At 47.0% G+C, this 20,284-nt stretch overlaps 1 protein-coding gene across 2 annotated transcripts in view; it reads right to left on the bottom strand.

Moving 5' to 3' along the window:
• ACVR1 (activin A receptor type 1) overlaps positions 1 to 20,284 on the bottom strand; it is a 195,973-nt gene that overhangs the window by 26,205 nt on the left and 149,484 nt on the right. For both annotated transcript variants that reach the window (XM_070941436.1, XM_070941351.1), the window contains exons 4-5: positions 3,300 to 3,560; positions 77 to 294 (exon numbers count right to left, since the gene is read on the bottom strand). In XM_070941436.1, the coding sequence (XP_070797537.1) occupies positions 77 to 294; positions 3,300 to 3,560 (479 nt within the window). The remainder of the gene's footprint in view (positions 1 to 76; positions 295 to 3,299; positions 3,561 to 20,284) is intronic.

The raw sequence follows: 20,284 nt of genomic DNA, 5'->3' as shown, positions 1-20,284 counted from the left end.
GCAATCAGATTAGAAAGAAAAACACGGGAGTGTTATTAGATGCTTAGCAACGGATCACAAGACAAGGATTACTTACTGCCAATGTGTTATCGCCAACATTTGAGGCTATGAGCCCTTCAATTGTGCCATATTCTGCGTCCCTTGAATTCAGCCTTTCCATATGGCGCTGCCGAACCTTTCTGATGATCAGCACTGCTGCTGCCGAAAATACAATCAGCACCATAACGGGAGCCAGTATGAAAATGACAAGCATTTCCATGGTGTAACCCACGGCTTCCCCTTGAGATGGATGCCCTTCACAAAGAGAGACAACAACAAAAATATGATTAGGCAAAAGCTTGATTGAGATGGCTTTGAGAAACATGGTCTAAGATAGGAGTGTCAAACTCAAGGCCCGGGAGCCGGATCTGGCCCATGGGGCGTTTAGATCTAGCCTGCGGGGCCACCCTAGAAACAGCAAAGGACCGGCCCATGGTGCCTCTGCCAGTGAAAACAGAGCTTGGGAGGCCTGCAGGCGGCCCTCCTGAGCTCCATTTTCGCTGGCAAAGGGTTGCAGGAGTCCATCACAGCCAAAAAAAGAGCTCAGGAGCCCGTTTTCGCTAGCAGAGCACTGGGGCCACCACAGGCACCCCGACACAATTGACGTTGAGCTAGCCACACCTACCCTGGTCCCCCCAAGATCAAACACAACCCTGATGGCCCTCAATGAAATTGAGTTGGACACCCCTGGTCTAAGAGCAAGACTAAAAAGAAGAAGGGGAGCCCAAGCACAGGTGCCTCCCCTTGCAATGGAAGAGCACTGAGAAAGGAGATCAAAAACCATGTGTTGTTTTCCTGCCGCTCTCTGGAAAAGGATACTCTGGGTTTTGACAGTAGGGGGCAAAAAGGGGTGTACAAAAATTCCCCATGGATTCTCAAATTCACGTACAGCAGGGCAAACCTTGTGCAATGAGGAGTTACGGTACCATCAGTGAGAAAATAAAGCAAGCAAGCAAACGAAAAGTACAAAGCCATTCTCTCTAGATATCCCACTAATCTTGGCGTTTGTAACAACAGCCATTAAGTAAGATCAAGTCTTCCTTGTCAGTTATGCTGATCACCAGTCTTCAGTTTGGACACTTGTGCACCTTTTGCTATAATCAAGAGGTGGGCAACTTTTCTTCTGTTGATAGAAAACATTGGCATGTACATTTGTTTTTGTTTTTATCAACAAACTAACAATAATTTAAAAAATATGGTAGACAAAGCTACCCTTTTTATGTTGCAGTTGTTTATTGCTCTCAGACACATGTGATTGTGTTCTAAATTTGCAACTTGGCATTATTCATCAATATGTGTAAATTAGGGGTTGTGACTGTTCACTCATGAATTCACAAGCCATTTATAGCAAAAAAAAATTCTTATCAGCCTTGTGTGGGCAGAAAGCAGGAACACTGCCCAAACTCACTTGTGCTCTGAGCAAGCATGCAGATCTTGGGTCTCCTGTGAAGGTTGCCGAACGAACAATGAAAGACTAAACAGTAAAAGGGCCTCCCTCTCTGAGGCAGAGGTGAAATCCAGCAGGTTCTGACAGGTTCTGGAGAACCGGTAGCGGAATTTTTGAGTAGTTCGGAGAACCAGCAAATACCACCTCTGGCTGGCCCCAGAATGGGGTGGGAATGGAGATTTTGCAATATCCTTCCCCCAGGAGGGGGGAGGGAATGGGGATTTTGCAGTATCCTTCCCCTGGAGTTTAGTTTAGTTTAGTTTATTTGATTTGTATACCGCCCTACTCCCGAAGGACTCAGGGCGGTGAACAGCCAAGCAATAAAATACATAAATACACAAAATTTAAAAACCAGATAAAATCAAATTAAATCATTTTGGCCCGGACAGATTAAAACACCCCAATAATTTAAAAACAGATTAAAATTTACATATTAAAAGAGGGAGGAGATTAGGCCAAGCCCGCTTGATGGAATAAAAAGGTCTTCACAGTGCGGCGGAAGGTGCGCAGATCCGGGATCCTCCGTATCTCTGGGGGGAGCTCATTCCAGACGGTAGGTGCCCCCACAGAGAAGGCTCTCCCCCTAGGGGCCGCCAGCCGACACTGTTTGGCTGACGGCACCCGGAGGAGTCCCTCTCTATGAGAGCGTACTGGCAGGTGGGAGGCTATTGGTGGTAGTAGGCGGTCCCGTAAATAACCAGGTCCTAAGCCATGGAGCCCTTTAAAGGTGGTAACCAAAACCTTGAAGACCACCGGGAGCCAGTGCAGCTCGCGCAGGGGAGGTGTCACATGGGAGCGCCATGATGCTCCCATTACCACCCGCGCGGCTGCACTCTGCGCCAGTTGGAGCCTCCGGGTGCTCCTCAAGGGGAGCCCCATGTAGAGAGCATTACAATAGTCAGGCGGGAGGTGATGAGGGCATGAGTGACTGTGCGTAAAGAGTCCCGATCCAGAAACTGGCAAATCAGGCAAAACCTGATAAAAAATCCTCCCGGTCACGGCCGTCAGGTGCTCTTCTAAAGACAGCCGAGAATCCAGGAGGACGCCCAAGTTGCGAGCCCTCTCCATGGGGGCCAATAATTCACCCCCAATAGTCAGTGATGGCGTCAACTGACTATATCGGGATGTCGGAAACCACAGCCACTCGGTCTTGAATGGGTTGAGCCTGAGCCTGTTCCTCCCCATCCAGATCTGTACGGCCTCCAGGCACCGGGACATCACTTCAAGGGCATTGTTGGGGTGATCCGGGGTGGAGATGTACAGCTGGGTGTCATCAGCGTACTGATGGTACTCCACCCCGAAACCATGGATGATCTCGCCCAGCGGCTTCACATAAATGTTGAACAGGAGAGGCGAGAGGACCGACCCCTGCGGCACCCCACATATGAGGGGCCTTGGGGTCGACCTCTGTCCCCCTGTCAACACAGACTGCGACCGGTCAGAGAGAAAGGAGGAGAACCACCGCAACACAGTGCCTCCCACCCCTAACTCTTCTAACCGGTGCAACATGATACCATGGTCGATGGTATCAAAAGCCGCTGAGAGATCTAACAGGACCAGGACAGAGGAGCACCCCCTGTCCCGAGCCCTCCAGAGATCATCAACCAACACGACCAATGCCGTTTCTGTGCTGTACCCGGGCCTGAAGCCCAACTGGGGTGGGGTGGGAATGCAGATTTTGCAGCATCCTTCCCCTGCCACGCCCAGCAAGCCACACCATGCCCACCAAGCCACGCCCACAGAACCGGTAGTAAAAAAAATTGGATTCCACCACTGCTCTGAGGTCTCTTTAACAACAGAACAAAAGTTTCACCTTTCATTGGTAGCTCTGCTGTTATGTTGCTGTTGCACAGGTCCCCTTGACAGCATTCCACGGCTTGATCTGAGGATGGAGGAGTTCTACATGTCATCTTCCCCTGCTCATAAACTTGGAAGCAGCCTTTCTGGTAAACTCTTTCTCCATTATTGATGCTCAAGGAGGAGAAGCACCTATGTCCTCTGCAGCGGACTCCGTTCACACACGACATTCCTTCACACACGCATTCATAGTCAGTCATTAGTTTTAGCTTGTCGTCTGTGGGAGAAGAGGAAATGGACCGTTTTATTAAGCACACGTGCATGCACACATTCTGAATCATTTCATCGAACAATATCATCAGTTTTGTGGACATTTTTGCAGAATCCATTTCTCCTTCTTGTTTCAGGTATAGAGCATTAGACTTCCATGAAAATGCAAACTGTTCAGCATTTGTGTATACTCTGTTGAGTTTATGTTTTAAGGCAGGGGTGAAATCTACTTACCTTCCCTACTGGTTCGGAAGTGTGCACTTCGCGCGTGCGTCACGTGTGATTTTGGACCCTCTGTGCATGCGCAAAGCCTTCTGCACATGCGCAGAGGGTCAAAAACAGGTTACTTCCTGGTTAAAACCAGGAAGTAACGACATCCGGGCGGGTGGGCGGAGCCTTGCACTGCCATCGCTACCGGTTTACCGAACCACCCACCACCACTGTTGCCGGTTCACCTGAAGCAGACACCATGTTAAGCCAAATTGTGCTTTGATTGGTTTTGGCTTAGCATGAGGGTAGGAAGTCAGCTAGAGGTTTGCTGTTCAGAATTTAATATATGTGCAAACCCAATGCATTTATTTTTATTTATTTATTTGTATCCCGCCTTTATTACTTTTACGAATAACTCAAGGCATATCCAACACTCTTCCTATTTTCCCCAAAACAATAACTTTGGGAGGCTGGTTGGCTGAGAGTGAGTCACTGGCCCAAAGTCACCCAACTGGCTTTCATGGCTAATGCAGGACCTGAACTCATGGTCAACTGAGATTTATTCAACAAGCTATCCTTAATCGTACCATGGTATAATATGACATGTGAGCAAGGACACTTAGGAGAAGTATCTATGCTTGCTAGATTCCTTCGCTTCAATTCTCCATCAAAAGGTATAGAATTCAGTAACAGTAAAATATCAATAGAGATGGGAATATCGTACAAATTCTTTCGATTTTCCTGATGCAAAATCAAAATGCTGCATCTTATTAGAACTAATGTCTATAATTCATTTTAAGGTTTGATCATAAATCACAATTGTCTATGTTTAAACAATACTCTAAGCCTATGCCAAATCTGACCCCATCGTATTATATGTGAATAATATATATATATATATATATCGGTAACTGGATGTTTACTGTAAAAACCACTATCAAAACCCAAGTTTGATTCAAATATCATACTAAGCCATAATGTATAGCTTTCTTGGTTTAGGCACAAAGGCTTAATTGCATTAAAACGTATTCAATAAACCAATATTGGACAGACAATGGTTCAATATATGTGAATCTATCCACAGATTCTAATCCTAGCTTGTCATCCATTTGCAAAACACACTGTAGATGATGCTGACTGTCAGCGTTCCAGAAAGCTCCATTCCAGAAGCCATATTAACACCAGAAGCTTCCACACTGCCACTGATATCACATCTCACCATAGTTTTCATAAAGATGGTTCAGAACATTGTTTAAAGGAGTCCATTGCCCAAGGACACTGGCATTTCAAAAACCAAGAAGAGAAATCTCCACAAAGATTCTCAGAAATCCTTGCCTCTTCTCCCTTTGTGTGGCTTTCCCTTTGTGTGGCTTTTCTGGCTACTATCAATAATGTAACTATCAAGCTCCATGCAAGAGAGATCACGACATGCATACAACAAATATCTTCTCAAAGGATATATTGAATTCCACCTTAAAAAATCAGGAGGAAGGAATTAAATTGATCTAAATATAATCAAGCAAACAGCATGGAGAAAGACAGAATGCATCCACCTGGCACACTTGGAATAGGACACAGAACATGCAAGATGTAGCACTAAATGACACTCCTTATCTACTCACTTGGGTACATCATTGTCAAGGAAAGACAACTGTACTTGGCATATGAAGCAGAACATGAAACAAATACCTCCCAAGTAGGTCTAAAAATAAAACAACGCAGCCAAATAATAGTTTGATGGTCTTTTATGACAACCAAAATATGCTGACTCTTGAGAATCCCAGCCTTCTGGGCATCTGCTGAAAAAATCACCTGCTTTTGTATGAGAGAGGAGGGGGAAGGGGGAGGAGGGGGAAGGGGGAGAAGAGGGAGAGGGAGAGGAGGGGAAGAGAAGAGAGGAGAGGGGAGAGGAAGGGGAAGGGGAGGGAAGGAGAAGGGAAAGGGAAAGGGGAAGGGAAGGGAAGGGAAGGGAAGGGAAGGGAAGGGAAGGGAAGGGAAGGGAAGGGAAGGGAAGGGAAGGGAAGGGAAGGGAGGAGAAGAGAAGAGAAGAGAAGAGAAGAGAAGAGAAGAGAAGAGAAGAGAAGAGAAGAGAAGAGAAGAGAAGAGAAGAGAAGAGGGGAAGGGAAGGAAGAGAAGAGAAGAGAAGAGGGGAGGGAAGAGAAGGGAAGGGGACGGGAGGGGAGGAGAAGAGAAGAGAAGAGAAGAGAAGAGAAGAGAAGAGAAGAGAAGAGAAGAGAAGAGAAGAGAAGAGGGGAAGGAAGAGAAGAGGGGAGGGGAGGGGAGAGAAGAGAAGAGGGGAGGGAAGGGAGGAGGGGAGGGAAGGGGAGGGAAGAGAAGAGAAGGGAAGCGAGGAGGGGAGGGAAGGGGAGGGGAGAGAAGGGAAGAGAAGAGAAGAGAAGAGAAGAGAAGAGAAGAGAGGAGAGGAGAGGAGAGGAGAGGAGAGGAGAGGAGAGGAGAGGAGAGGAGAGAAGAGAAGAGAAGAGAAGAGAAGAGAAGAGAAGAGAAGAGAAGAGAAGAGAAGAGAAGAGAAGAGAAGAGAAGAGAAGAGAAGAGAAGAGAAGAGAAGAGAAGTTGTCCCATGAAATAGTGGTTTTAGATCTTTGGGAAAGAGGAAGAAAGGGAACAGGAATGTGAGGATGGGTCCTGCACCTTAGAAGTGTTCCGTTGTTCACTTAACGATCCTATACATTTCGGGTTCTGCAAGAATTGTGTATGTACCGACTGAAACTAATTGGTAATTAGCCAAATTATATTTTTATCAAATGAGTGCTAGGCTATGTTTGAAAACAGTGAAATTTATTCTGCAAGGTGCCTTGTTGGCAAAGCAATAGAAACTTACATATCTGCATCAATATCTATACATGTCTGTGTATTTATATATAATCAAAGCTATACAGTTTTAAACTTGAGGAAAAAGAACATATGGTTCTGAAGCAGAAACAGAGCTAATTACATAAAACAGCATCTAAAAATAATTCATGGCATGGACCCTGATTTTCAGTTCTGGCACATGCTTTATTTCCTGACTGCGATTTCATACTTTGTATTTTAAAACTACAACTCCAAAACAAATCTGATTTGTTAATAAACAATCAAAGTGGAGTCCTTGGTGCTTCGTAACTCGAGGACTACCTGTATTTCAGTAGAGAATATTTGTAGCTCAGGGCTAAACTGTGGAGTCCTTGGTTGTTTGCTTGTAGACATTTCGTTATCCAACTACCTAGTTGGGTAGTGAAACATCTGCAAGCAAACAACCAAGCTCAGAGAGCACCAAGGACTCCACAGTTCATCCCTGAGCTACAAATATTCTCTATTGGAATACAGGTAGTCCTCGAGTTACGAATGTAATGGAGCCTGACAATTACATTCATAATCCGAGGATTCGTTGGAGTGAATCACGTAAAATGAACATGAAAACTCCCTGCTTTGAAGTTCACTGAGATCTAGGGTGCTTACATTATGTAGCAAATCTTTGTTTTTCAAAAGTTTGGGAGTTTAAGGGTCAAAATCCCTTACCTCTTCCATTAAGGTCCAGTTTTGGAGTCTGGCAAAGTTTGCAAGCCGAGCAAAGACTGGTGTGATTTCTGAGCCTGCAGAAATTGCCCTCCGCTAATCTAAACCTGGGGGCAATGGTGGCCAAGCTATTAAGACGCTGGGCTTGTCGACCGGAAGGTCAACAGTTTGAGACCCAACAGTTTGAGAGACATGATGGAGTGAACTCCCCTTACTTGCCCCAACTCCTGCCCACCTAGCAGTTCAAAAGCATGTAATCGCAAGTAAATAGGTACCACTTCAGCTGGCGGGTTAACAGCGTTCTGTGCACCTTCAGAGTATAGTCATGCCGGCCACATGACCACAGAAGCATCTTCGGACAACGCTGGCTCTTCAGCTGTGAATCAGAGATGGCCACGAGCCCCTAGAGTCAGACAGGACTTGCAAGGGAAACTTTTTTAAAAAAATCTAAATGTATTCATTTTCTTTAAAGCAGGGATCCCCAACCCCTGGACCGCACAAGTGGAAGGTGCTTGTGTTCACATGTGAAGCTCCATTTGTGCAAGCTAGGGGAACATAGGCCACTGCTTGCACAAATGGAGCTGTGCCCACAAGTGCCCACTGCTTATGCAGGACTATCCCCTCTCCCACCGTCACCAGTCCGCAAATCCAGAAAGGTTGGGGACCACAGCTTTAAAGGCCTAAAGCCATGATGGCGAACCTATGGCACGCGTGCCACAGGTGGCACGCAGAGCCATATCTGTGGGCACGCAAGCATTGCCCTAACTCAGCTCCAGCGCATATGCATATGCCGGGCCAGCTGATTTTGGGGCCTTCCAGGCCCACCGGAAGTCAGGAAATGGGCTGTTTCCGGCCTCCGGAGGAGTGGGGAAAGCCGTTTTCAATCTCCCCAGGTTCCAAGAAAGCCTCTGGAGCCTGGGGAGGGCGAAAAACGGACCTTCCGGGCACACTAGAATTCGGGAAATGGGCCGTTTCTGGCCTTTGGAGGGGAAGACCGTTTTCGTCAAAAAAGCCTCTGGAGCCTGGGGAGGGCGAAAAATGGGCTTACCAGGCCCACTGGTAACCTTTTTGCTGTCTCATGCCAAAAGTGGTGCAGCGCCGGGGGGCGCACGTGCATGCATGGGGGGCATGGCGTGGAGAGCATTGAATTATGAGTGTGGGCACGCGTGCACATGACCCCTCGCGTTCCCCCCGTTTTTGGCACATGACGGCAAAAAGGTTAGCCAACACTGGCCTATAGTAATAACCCCTCCATTCTTCTTTCACAGCTTTGAGGTTCTAATAAGCGTAAATGTGGCATTATTCCTGCCACAGCACGTTTACCAATATCTCATCAGGAACACAAATGCAAGTTCAACATGTACCAGTAACTTTCAAAATAAATGCAAGCAGATAACCCTTAAGATACAGTCAGAGTAGCTTGAGGACCAGAAAATCCTGGCTGTACCATCTGATGAGGGGGCTTTGATATGAATATTGAAATCTTTCCCTCCCCTACTAAAAAGGCTCAGTTTACAGGATGCCAACACCTCCCCTTCAGCAGAGATGTAAAATTTCAAGAAACACTGAAGCCATGGGGGGTGGGGGGGGGTGGGGGGGAAATATCTGGAAGGTTTTGTGGAGGAACAAATGGAAATAAACCTGTGATACATTTAGCACATTTCATAAATATAAAATCACATTACTTTGCATAATTTGATATTACAATTTGGCTTATTGATAAAAAATGTTTGGTATATTATATTTATGAGCATAGTTTGTTCTCAGCCAATAATTATGGCGTTATTGATTAGAATGTAGCTTTAAAAGATTTTTTTAATGGAGCAATATACTGCTGAATCTGACAGAACATAGCACATCTTTACGTCTCCTTATTAAGAGAGGTGGACACAGAAATGTTAATACTGTAAATGGAAGTGATCATTAACATTGTAGTGGTAAAGAAAAAAACAAAAAGGTATTGTGGATTTATTCTCCAGGTTATCAGATTCTGAAAGCAGTAATTGTCAGAAAAAAAAATAAGCACAGAAGGACTAATCAAGGCTCAGAATATACATTTTGCCCCCTGAAGCACTGCTTAATTATCTCCCTCTCCCTCCCCCCAAAAAACCTGAAATAGTTCTGTATTATCTATCGTTTCTGATACTTATCACTTTTTTTTAAATTTGATTTATATGCCGCCCTTCTCCGGAGACTCAGGGTGGCTTACAATGCGTTAAGCAATAGCCTTCATACTTTTGTATATTTATACAAAGTCAGCTTATTGCCCCCACAAACTGGGTCCTCAATTTACCTACCTTAGAAAGGATGGAAGGCTGAGTCAACCTTGAGCCTGGTGCGATTCGAACTTACAGTAATTGCAGACAGCTGGTGTTAATCACAATGCTATCAGTCTGCTGAGCCACCAGGCCCTTGATGCTGGTATTGAACTATTTATAGTTTTTCATCTTACTTAATTTCTTCATTTGGAAGACTATCCCCATAAAAGAGTTTAGTTTATGGATGTCCAAATAAAACCTATATTAGTAACATTTTATGGTCTTTCCCAGTCCATTCCCCCCCCCCCAAAAAAAAAACATAAACAAGCATTCCTTACAGGGAAACAGACTCTTCCCTGCTCTATCTCTCTGAGTATGCCACCCATTTTGACAAATAAGCTTTTTTAAAGTTTATAGGGCAGAGTCACAAGAAGTCACAATTTTTCAGTCTTTAATATCTTTCTAATAATTCAGATAATGTGGGGATTCTTGGTATTCTCTAAGCTTGGTTGTTTTCTTGCAGACATTTCATTATCCAACTAGATAGTATCATCAATGCTACAGCAGAGTGGGGTTTGCTAGAAGAGACTAGGGAGTGTAAAGCCACATTCCCTTCTAATACTGAGGATATTACCTAGTTAGGTAATGAAATGTTTGCAAGAAAACAACCAAGCTCAGAGAGCACCCAGAACTCTGCAGTACAATCCTGAGTTACAAATGTTCTCTTCTGCTGGTATCAAGTAATTTTGATTTTTTTTTAAAAAAAAAGAGCATTTCCATGGCGTGTTCATACACCTATGAAATTTCTTTATGTGTATAAATCATGCAAGCCCCTTCATTTTCTGGACTCTTGCTAGTTTTTAAGCACAAAGAATGGGGAACTTGCCACATCTCGCTGTTGCTGAACTCCTGGTCCCTCTTGCTGTGGCTTCTGGATGTTGTTGCTCAGCAACATCAGGAAGAGCCAGACACTCCAGATCTGGTTTAGCAATTCACAGGTTTAAATATTTTTAACGCTTTCCAGGAGTGTTGCCTGCATTTTTTAACTGTAAGCAGCTATTACAATGGAATTGATGGGTATTACAAAAGGTGATTATTGATGTCTATTTGATTATATTAATATAATGTATTTTACATTATGTTGGCATCACATCATTTGTTGATGAATTCCCGTAATCTCTTATACTAGTTGAGGCAGGGGTGAAATGCTCCCAGTTCAGACCGGTTCGGCTGATCCGGTAGTGATTGTGGCGGGTGATTCCGAGAACCAGTAGCCATGGCGGCGCGAGGCTCCGCCCATCTGCCCAGTGGTTGTTTTTTACCCTCTGCGCATGCAAAGGTTTTGCACATGCGCAGAGGGTCCGCAGACGCATGTGATGCATGCAAGCGGCGCGTGCGCTTCTGAACCAGTTAAGGAAGGTAAGTAGATTTTACCCCTGATTTGAGGGTATAAATGATTATTCTGATCGTTTCAGTAATTTCAGATTTCAGTGATGTAAATCATGGCTCTACCACCATTGTTGCATTTTCACGATTTCTGTATAAAAAAATCAATGTGAACTTTGGAAAGATATAAAGGCAACTAATATGCAAAGTTACGTTGCCAGCTTTGTGCCTCATTTCTGGACGTTCATAGGCATATTTGACTTAATCCACAACTTTTGGAATTTGTAACTCTCTGACCAAGCTAATAATTGGCTTGATAAATATAACTTTCTGATATTACCACTGAATTTTCCATATCCCTTGCCAGTCTGCAACAATATACAATTCTGAAAATATTTAATGTGTTTGAAGGACCTCAAATAGAAATTTTAAAAATTTGTTCTTTCTACTGTGGTCACTCATGTCCTTTTATAGTATTTCTCATAAAAGAATAAATTATCATCAAACAAGATTGTGTATTGATTCACATTCCTTACGTTTTAACAATTTCTCCTTTTAAAAAAGAGGTCCTTTGGGTATTTCAACCTGCTTTGCTGCTGACAATTTTTTATAACTTTTCTTGTCTTTGTTTCCCTTCGTAAAAGAACACCTGGGCATAACTTTAAGCACTTGACTTGGGAGAAGGGAAGCATAAAACCCCTGGTTTTAATAGGCATTCCACCTTTATTTTAGTGAATCTTCTCTATGGAATTAGGCTTAAATAGCAACAGGACTTGTTCTAACATACCATCTGAACTAACAAATGTTGTACAAAATAACACAGCAGGCATTAGAAAATGTATTACTCTATCAGTCATGCTGTGACACAGTTTGCAGTACTCTGCAGTGTGTTTGAATAGTGTAGCTTTCTTGCTTAAGTTTTCTATTCTGGCAAATACTTGTTTTTGATCTGCATTTATTGAAAGTGATATGTTGAAGGGAAAGAGCAAAATACAGCAGAAAAATTCTGTCTAAACGCAGTATGATAGGCCTGTCTATATTAGTCTGTGAAAAGGGCATTAAAATATAATGGTGAAAACTGTGTGGGTCAGCCTCACAAAGTGGGGAATATCCTCACAGCAGATGTTATATAAACATGCTACACAATCCTTCTGTTTCTACCATTGTAACTCTGATGGGTTGCGTAAGTTGAGGACTATCTGCACAGTGTTTTTTTAATTGTCCTAAAGAAAAGCAGATACCGTATTTTCCGGCGTATAAGACGACTTTTTAACCCAGGAAAATCATCTCAAAAGTCGGGGGTCGTCTTATACGCCGGGTACCCGAATCTGAGTTGCTGGCGCTGACCGATGACACTTTGGGAGCGCCGGCAACATTGAGGGGAAGCTGTACTCTGAATTAGTTCCAACCTACAAGAGGTGCCAGGCAGTGCGGGGCCCACGAGAAAGGAACGCGTCCCCACTCTACCCCGGAATTCGGATCACCTTCCTTCCTTTCCCAGCAGTCCACGGTGAAAGCGGCGCCACGGTCGACCTGGGCCAGCGCCTTGCACACCTGGCTCTGCGTCTCCATTATGAGAAGCCCCATGCGACTTCGCATGTCTCCGCCCCAGTCGCGCAGCTCTCGCAATCCGCTCACCGGAGGAGCCATGAAGTGCTCGCACCGCCTTGCCAGATCTTCCTCGTCCTCCTTTCCCCACAGCTTTTCCCGTTGTAATTGCTGCTGCTGCTACCGCCAAGGCTGCTCCTTCATCTCCGCCCACCGCACCAGACCCAGCCCGGCCAGCACCGCCGTGGCTCCCGCAGTCCAAGCGGATCGGCGCCCGGGCTCGCAGGCGAAGGGTGGGAGTGCGCAGCGCACTTTCCTGGCTTGGCGCCGATCCGGACGGCTGCAGAAAGAACTGGGCACCGGCTGTCATGTCTTTTCTGCTGTGCCGGGTTCGGCACCTGGGCTCCTGGGGTTTAAGCCTTTGGGCCGGCCCGTGCTGCTCCAGGATGTTCGCTTCGGGCTCCTTGGAATTGCTGCTGGGCGCTTCTTCCCGTTGGGGCGATGGTGAGTGGACTGCGGGAGCCACGGCGGACTCCTTCCCCACGAGGTATTGCTCTGCATTTCACCACCTCTTCCAGGCTCGCAGCCACCCACCATCGCCCCAACGGGAAGAAGCGCCCAGCAGCAATTCCAAGGAGCCCGAAGCGAACATCCTGGAGCAGCACGGGCCGGCCCAAAGGCTTAAACCCCGGGAGCCCAGGTGCCGAACCCGGCACAGCAGAAAAGACATGACAGCCGGTGCCCAGTTCCTTCTGCAGCCATCCGGATCAGCGCCCGGGCTCGCAGGCGAAGGGTGGGAGTGCGCAGCGCACTTTCCTGGCTTGGCGCCGATCCGGACGGCTGCAGAAAGAACTGGGCACCGGCTGTCATGTCTTTTCTGCTGTGCAGGATTCGGCACCTGGGCTCCTGGGGTTTAAGCCTTTGGGCCGGCCCGTGCTGCTCCAGGATGTTCGCTTCGGGCTCCTTGGAATTGCTGCTGGGCGCTTCTTCCCGTTGGGGCGATGGTGAGTGGACTGCGGGAGCCACGGCGGACTCCTTCCCCACGAGGTATTGCTCTGCATTTCACCACCTCTTCCAGGCTCGCAGCCACCCACCATCGCCCCAACGGGAAGAAGCGCCCAGCAGCAATTCCAAGGAGCCCGAAGCGAACATCATGGAGCAGCACGGGCTGGCCCAGAGGCTTAAACCCCGGGAGCCCAGGTGCCGAACCCCGCACAGCAGAAAAGTCATGACAGCCAGTGCCCAGTTCGTTCTGCAGCCGTCCGGATCAGCGTCCGGGCTCGCAGGCAAAGGGTGGGAGTGCGCAGCGCATTCTCCTGGCTTGCTTACCTTAGCTCAGTGGTTGGGGGGGTCAAACAACCCTTTCACAGGGGTTTTGATGGTGGTGCAATACAGAAAAACGAGCGCAGCCCTCGCCATCCGGAATGAATGGTGCTGTTGTGGCGGTGGGGGAGGGGGCGGCAGAAGCGGGAAGAAGTGGTGTTTGCGATGGCTGGAAGCTGTGGGAGTGAAGCACTACTTTCATTTGTACGGCAGCAGCATTCCGCCTTGGTATATTTGTGTCAGGAGTGGCGCAAGGCAGCCTTTGTTTCCTGCTGCCTGGGACTCGGAGCGGTAAATGGTGACTGGTCCGGGGAGCAGCTGGATTTTGCAGTCCCAAGCATTAGGAGATGAGGGCTGCCGCTCTTACAGCGCTCTTACAGCGGAGAGAAAAAGCCGGATGCCGCTCTCCGTTGCAGACACCAGATCGCCCCCCTGCAAGCTCTCCTCTCTCAAGCAGTCCAACCAAAGTTTCCAGCCCCGCTTCAGGGAGCGCTCCTTGAGAGACGAGAGTTTGCAGGGGGCCGATTTGGCAGCCGGATTAGAGAGCAAAATCCAGCAGCTCTCCGGATCAGACGCTATTTACCACTCTGAGTGCCAGGCAGCAGGAAACAAAGGCTGCCTTGCGCCACTCCTGACACAAATATACCAAGGCGGAATGCTCATGCCGCACAAGTTCAAGTAGTGCTTCGCTCCCACACTTCTTCCGGCCCTCAGTCTCTCAGGGAGATGCTTGACTTCCTCTCAGCCCCAAGACACTGGCTGGCCCATGAGATGAGAGAGAGAGAGAATGAGAGAGAAAGAGAGAATCAGAATGAGACAGAGAGAGAAAGAGACAAAGAATGAAAGAGAGAGAAAGACAGAATGAAAGAGAATGAGAGAAAGAGACAGAGAGAATCAGAGAGAGAGAGTGAGAGAGAGAGAATGAGAGACAGAGAAAGAGACAGAATCAAAGAGAACCAAAGAATCAGAGAGAGAATGAGAAGAGAGGGAGAGAAAATGAAAGAGAATCAGAATGAGAGAATCAGAATGAGAGGGAGAGAGTGGGGAGAGAGAGAAAGAGGGGGAGAGAGAGAAAGAGAAAGAGCGGGAGGGAGAAAGAGAAAGTGGGGGGGAGAGAAAGGGGGACAGAGAGAAAGAGAGAATGAGAGAGAGTGGGGGGAGAGAAAGAGAGTGGGAGAAAGAGAGAAAGGGGGGAGAAAGAGAATGAGAGAGAAAGAGTGGGAGAGAGAGAAAGAATGAGAAAGAGGGGAGAGAAAGGGAAAGAGTGGGGGAAAGAAAGAATGAGAAAGAGAGGGGGAGAGAGAAAGAGAATGAGAGAGGGGGGAGAGAGAAAGAGAGAATGAGAAAGAGTGGGAGAGAAAGAAAGAGAGGGAGAGAGAGAGAAAGCGAAAATGAGAGAGAGAGAAAGAGAGAATGAGAGAGAAAGAGTGGGAGACAGAGAGAGAGAGAGACAGAGAGGATGGAGAGTGCCTGAAGGACCCCATCCCGTACTGGGAGTCCAGGTGCTTCAGCAAGCGGGGCACTGGATTCGTATTAGTGGTCTGCGAAATTTAAAATTATGAAGTTGGTGGTCCCTGAGGTCCAAAAGGTTGGGGACCCCTGGCCTAAGACCATCGGAAAACACATATTTTTGATGGTTTTAGGAATAACTTTATCGTTGGGGGTCACCACAACATGAGGAACTGTATTAAAGGGTCGCGGCATTAGGAAGGTTGAGAACCACTGCCTTAGCTGCTTGCCTTGCTTCGCTTGCCTGAATCCATTCCATCAGCAAGCAACTCCCTGCCTGCAACCAAGCAGGCAGGGAGTTGTGGACTTCAACTCCCAGAATTCCTCAGCCAGCAAAACAAAGCTGGCTGAGGAATTGTGGGAGTTGAAGTCTACAAGTCTTAAAGTTGCCAAGGTTGGAGACCCCTGTTCTATTGGGTACGTAAGTTTTTTTCCCCTTTGGGATCTTTAAAAAAAAATAGTTAATTGGGTTTTTTTTTAGTTCTTTTTTAGACCTAGCCATTTAAAGTTTAGGAAGTTTTAAATTTAGCTTTCATATAAAAATAAAAATAAAATAAAATAAAATAATATTTGTGTAGCTTTCTGAGATTTAGTGTGTTTCTGTAGTGTTTCACTCTAACTACACAAACACACAAAATCTCACAAAGCTGTATGTGGAATTTTGTGTGTGTGAAGTGTGAAAGTTGGGTTTTTGGGCTTTTTGTGGCTGTGTGAAGTTCCTGCTTGTTGCAGGGGCCATTTTGGGTCTAGCACAGCTACTTTTACATTGTGGATGAGCCAGTTGTGTTGTGTTGTGTTGTGTTGTGTTGTGTGTGTGTAAAGCGTGAAAGTTGTTTTTTGGGGCTTTTTGGGGCTGTGTGAGGTTCCTGCTTGTTTCAGGGGCCATTTTGGGTCTAGCACAGCTGCTTTTACATTGTGGGTGAGCCAGTTGATGTTTTTTTAATTTTTATTTGGTGTGCGTTGGAAGAGGGGTAGTCTTATACGGCGAGTATAGCCCAAACCCTATATTTTAACAGGAAAAGTAGGGGGTCGTCTTATACGCCCAGTCGTCTTATACGCCGGAAAATACGGTACTGTTCAAGATGTCTGAACAGTAGGAGAGAAATACTTTATGGTTCCTGGAGTAAGGGAAGACATCTAGGACAGCGGCCCCCAAACTTTCGGGCACCAGGGACCGGTTCTATGGAGAGAGGTTTTTCTGCAGACCACGGAGGGAGCATGGTTTCATGTGCTGCCTACATCCCATGGATGGGGGCTTCACTTGTTTGAGCGGCCCAGTTTGACTGGTACATGTCTCATTTCTGAAGACGCTGATTTCTATTTTATAAGTTACTTCTAATGGATAGCTTCAGTGTAGATAATAAAAGCCTTCATTGTCCAATCATCCCAGAAGTTACTTTTTGCAATCTTATGCTACTACAACTTTAAAGGCTGATAAACCTTAACAAGCAAAAATGTCCCTCTTATTGGGGTTAAGTAATACCTGACCTTATAAACGTCAGGAATCTAGCAAGATAAAGGGAAGTTTGTACAATGGGTACCACTAGACATTCCTCCCCTATCAAAGACTTTCAGTTATGTTCGGCTCAGAATAAAGCAAGTCTGCACTCAAGGAATAAAGCTTATCGCTAATTTAAAGAGGGTGGAGGAGAATATGAAAACACAACATACTCTTTTCATACCACAGAAATGGTCATACGCAAAACAGAACTCCTCAAAACATGAAGGACTCTTGAGAAAGGAAAAACCAAATTTTAAGCCTACATTAACTTTAGCTAAACTGCTGGTGCTTTGTGTCTTGGTGACACATTTAACTGATGGCACAATAGTGTTTATGCCAATAACCTATTTATATAACCTGACAAGTTCTTCTGGGCTGAATGCCATCGCTTTTTTGTCCCAAATCATTTCTTTTAGGAAAAGAAGCACAGCAGGACATAAAGGGATTCCAGCTCAAATTAATTTATTCATTGGGTTTTCATGTTCCTTCAATCCCTAGATTTTAAACAGATAACAACAGTACCAATGAAGGAGAATATTTGTAGTTCAGGGTTGAACTGTGGGGCCCTCTGAGCCGTAATGGCACAGTGGTTAGAATGCAATATTGCAGGCTAATTCTGCGGACTGCCAGCAGTTCGGCAGTTCAAGTCTCACCGGCTCAAGGTTGACCCAGCCTAACATCCTTCCGAGGTTGATAAAATGAGGACCCAGATTGTTGGGGGCAATAGGCTGACTCTGTAAACTGGCTAGAGAGGGCTGTAAAGCCTGTGAAGTGGTATATAAGTCTAAGTGCTATTGCTCTGAGCTTGGTTGTTTTCTTGCAGACATTTCATTACCCAAACTAGGTAACGTAATCAGGCCTAGCAGGGAATAAAGTAGCACTAATGATGTTACCTATTTGGGTAATGAAACATCTAAAAAAAAATTAAGCTCATAGAGCACCAGGACCCCTCAGATAACAACCGTGTACAATATTTCAATTTGCCATCGGCCGGGGAGACAACTGAGTCAGTCCTGGAGTTCATGGTCGCCATGACGGCCATGGACCTAACTCAGGTTGTACAGGGCCCAATTCATAAGGGAGGACACACACTCGACCTGGTTTTTCTCTCTGAACAGTGGATAAATGATCGTGGTAGGGGAAACTTGTCAACCTATCCCCTGTCATGGTCCGATCATTCCCTCCTCAGGCTGGACTTTCTCTCCGTCATCCCCCACCGCTGGGAGGCGGAACCAGTGAGATTGTTCCGCCCCAGGCGCCTGATGGACCCGGAAGGGTTCCTGACGGAGCTTGGGCCTTTTCTCACCTCCTTATCCCACGATTCGTCTGAGGCCCTGGTGGGGGCCTTGGATCGAATCGCGCCTTTGCGGCCTCTGACCCGACGCAGATCCTGGGTGGCTCCCTGGTTCACTGCGGAGCTCAGGGAAATGAAGCATTGGAGAAGACGCCTGGAGGGCAGTTGGAAATCCTCCCGATCCTAATCTGACCGAACACAGTTAAGAACCCATATTAGGTCTTATCTTGTGGCAATGGAAGCGGCAAAGTGCCAATATTTTGCCGCTCTCATTGCATCTGCAGAAAATCGCCCAGAAGCTCTGTTTAGAGTGACCCACTCTCTCCTCAATCATGGAGCGAGGAAGGACCCCTTGCAGGGCAGAGCTGAGGATTTTGTACAGTTTCTGCAAGATAAAAATCACTCAGATTCGGACTAGGTTGGACTCTGACTGGGCAGAGTCTGACGAGTCGACAGGGGCCTGTCCTGATGGTAACATCTGGGTTGAATTTGATGGATGAAGTGGACAGGATCATGGGTCGACTGGGTGCCTCCACATGTTTATTGGACCCTTGTCCCTCCTGGCTCGTTTCTGCAGCCAGGGAGGTGCCTGGAAGCTGGATTCAAGCGGTTGTCAATGCTTCTTTGAGGGAAGGGGTCTTCCCCGCCACGCTCAAAGAGGCGGTGGTTTGTCCCCTCCTCAAGAAGCCCACCCTGGATCCAGACTCCCTTAATAACTATCGTCCAGTCTCCAACCTTCGCTTTATAGCGAAGGTTGTTGAGTCTGTGGTGGCACAGCAGCTCCCGCAGTTCCTGGAGGAAACTGACTACCTAGACCCTTACCAATCGGGTTTCAGGTGCGGTTACAGCACGGAAACGGCATTAGTCGCCCTAGTAAATGATCTCTGGTGGGCCAGGGATGGGGGTTGCTCCTCCATCCTGGTCCTTCTTGACCTCTCAGCAGCTTTCGATACCATCGACCATGGTATCTTACTGCAGCGACTCAGGGGGTTGAGGGTGGGAGGCACCGTTTTATGGTGGTTCTCCTCCTACCTCTCGGGCCACTCACATTTTGTATGGATGGGGGGAGAGAGATCCACCCCGAGGCCCCTCACTTGTGGGGTGCCTCAGGGGTCGGTTCTCTCCCCTCTGCCCTTTAACATCTACATGAAGCCGCTGGGTGAAATCATTCGTGGTTTCGGGGTGAGGTACCATCAATATGCTGATGACACTCAGATTTACATCTCCACTCTGGATCACCCTGGGGATGCTCTTTCTGTGATGTCCCGCTGCCTGGAAGCGGTGCGGGCCTGGAGGGGAAGAAACAGACTCAGACTCAACCCATCCAAGACTGAGTGGCTGTGGATACCGGCATCTCTTGATCTAGTGGCCCCGTCACTAGTGATGGGAGAGGAGATCCTTATTCCCTCAGAAAGGGTCCGCAATCTGGGGGTCCTCCTGGATTCATGGCTATCCCTAGATGATCATTTGACGGCCATGACCAGGGGGGCCTTCGCACAGGTACGCCTTGTGTGCCAGTTGCGCCCTTTCATAGATCGGGATGCACTTGCCACGGTCACTCATGCCCTTGTTACATCTCGGTTGGATTACTGTAACGCCCTCTACATGGGGCTGCCCTTGGGATGCACCTGGAGACTACAGTTAGTCCAGAATGCGGCCGCGCGGGTTGTTACGGGGGCTTCTCGGTACTCCCATGTGACACCTCTCCTGCGCGAGCTGCACTGGCTCTCCGGGTTCATTTCAAGGTGCTGGTGCTCACCTATAAAGCTCTACATGGCTTAGGCCCGAGGTATCTGCAGGATCATCTCCTGCCTTCCTCCCACCGTCCGGTGCGCTCACACAGAGCGGGCCTCCTCAGGGTGCCGTCAGCTGGCGGCCCCCAGGGGGAGAGCGTTCTCTGTGGGAGCGCCGATCCTCTGGAATGGGCTGCCCATCGGCCTCAGGACAGCCCCGGACCTCCTCTCCTTCCGCCGCGAATTGAAGATGTGGCTTTTTCACCAAATGGGCTGAATCCGTAGGGGTGACTTCAAATAATTTTAATAATTTTTAATTGATTTTAATTGTTCATGTAATTCTTTGTTTTGTTTTTGTAAGCCGCCCTGAGTCCTATGGGAGGAGGGCGGCATATAAATTACATAAATAAATAAATAAAAATAAATAAATAAATAAATAAACAGGTTTGAAATATC

This window comes from Pituophis catenifer, unplaced genomic scaffold (assembly GCF_029215685.1).
Source record: "Pituophis catenifer annectens isolate HBS135680 unplaced genomic scaffold, rPitCat1.0.hap2 SCAF_1, whole genome shotgun sequence".
Classification (NCBI taxonomy): Eukaryota; Metazoa; Chordata; class Lepidosauria; order Squamata; family Colubridae; genus Pituophis; species Pituophis catenifer.
This window is presented reverse-complemented; position numbering and strand designations above follow the sequence as displayed.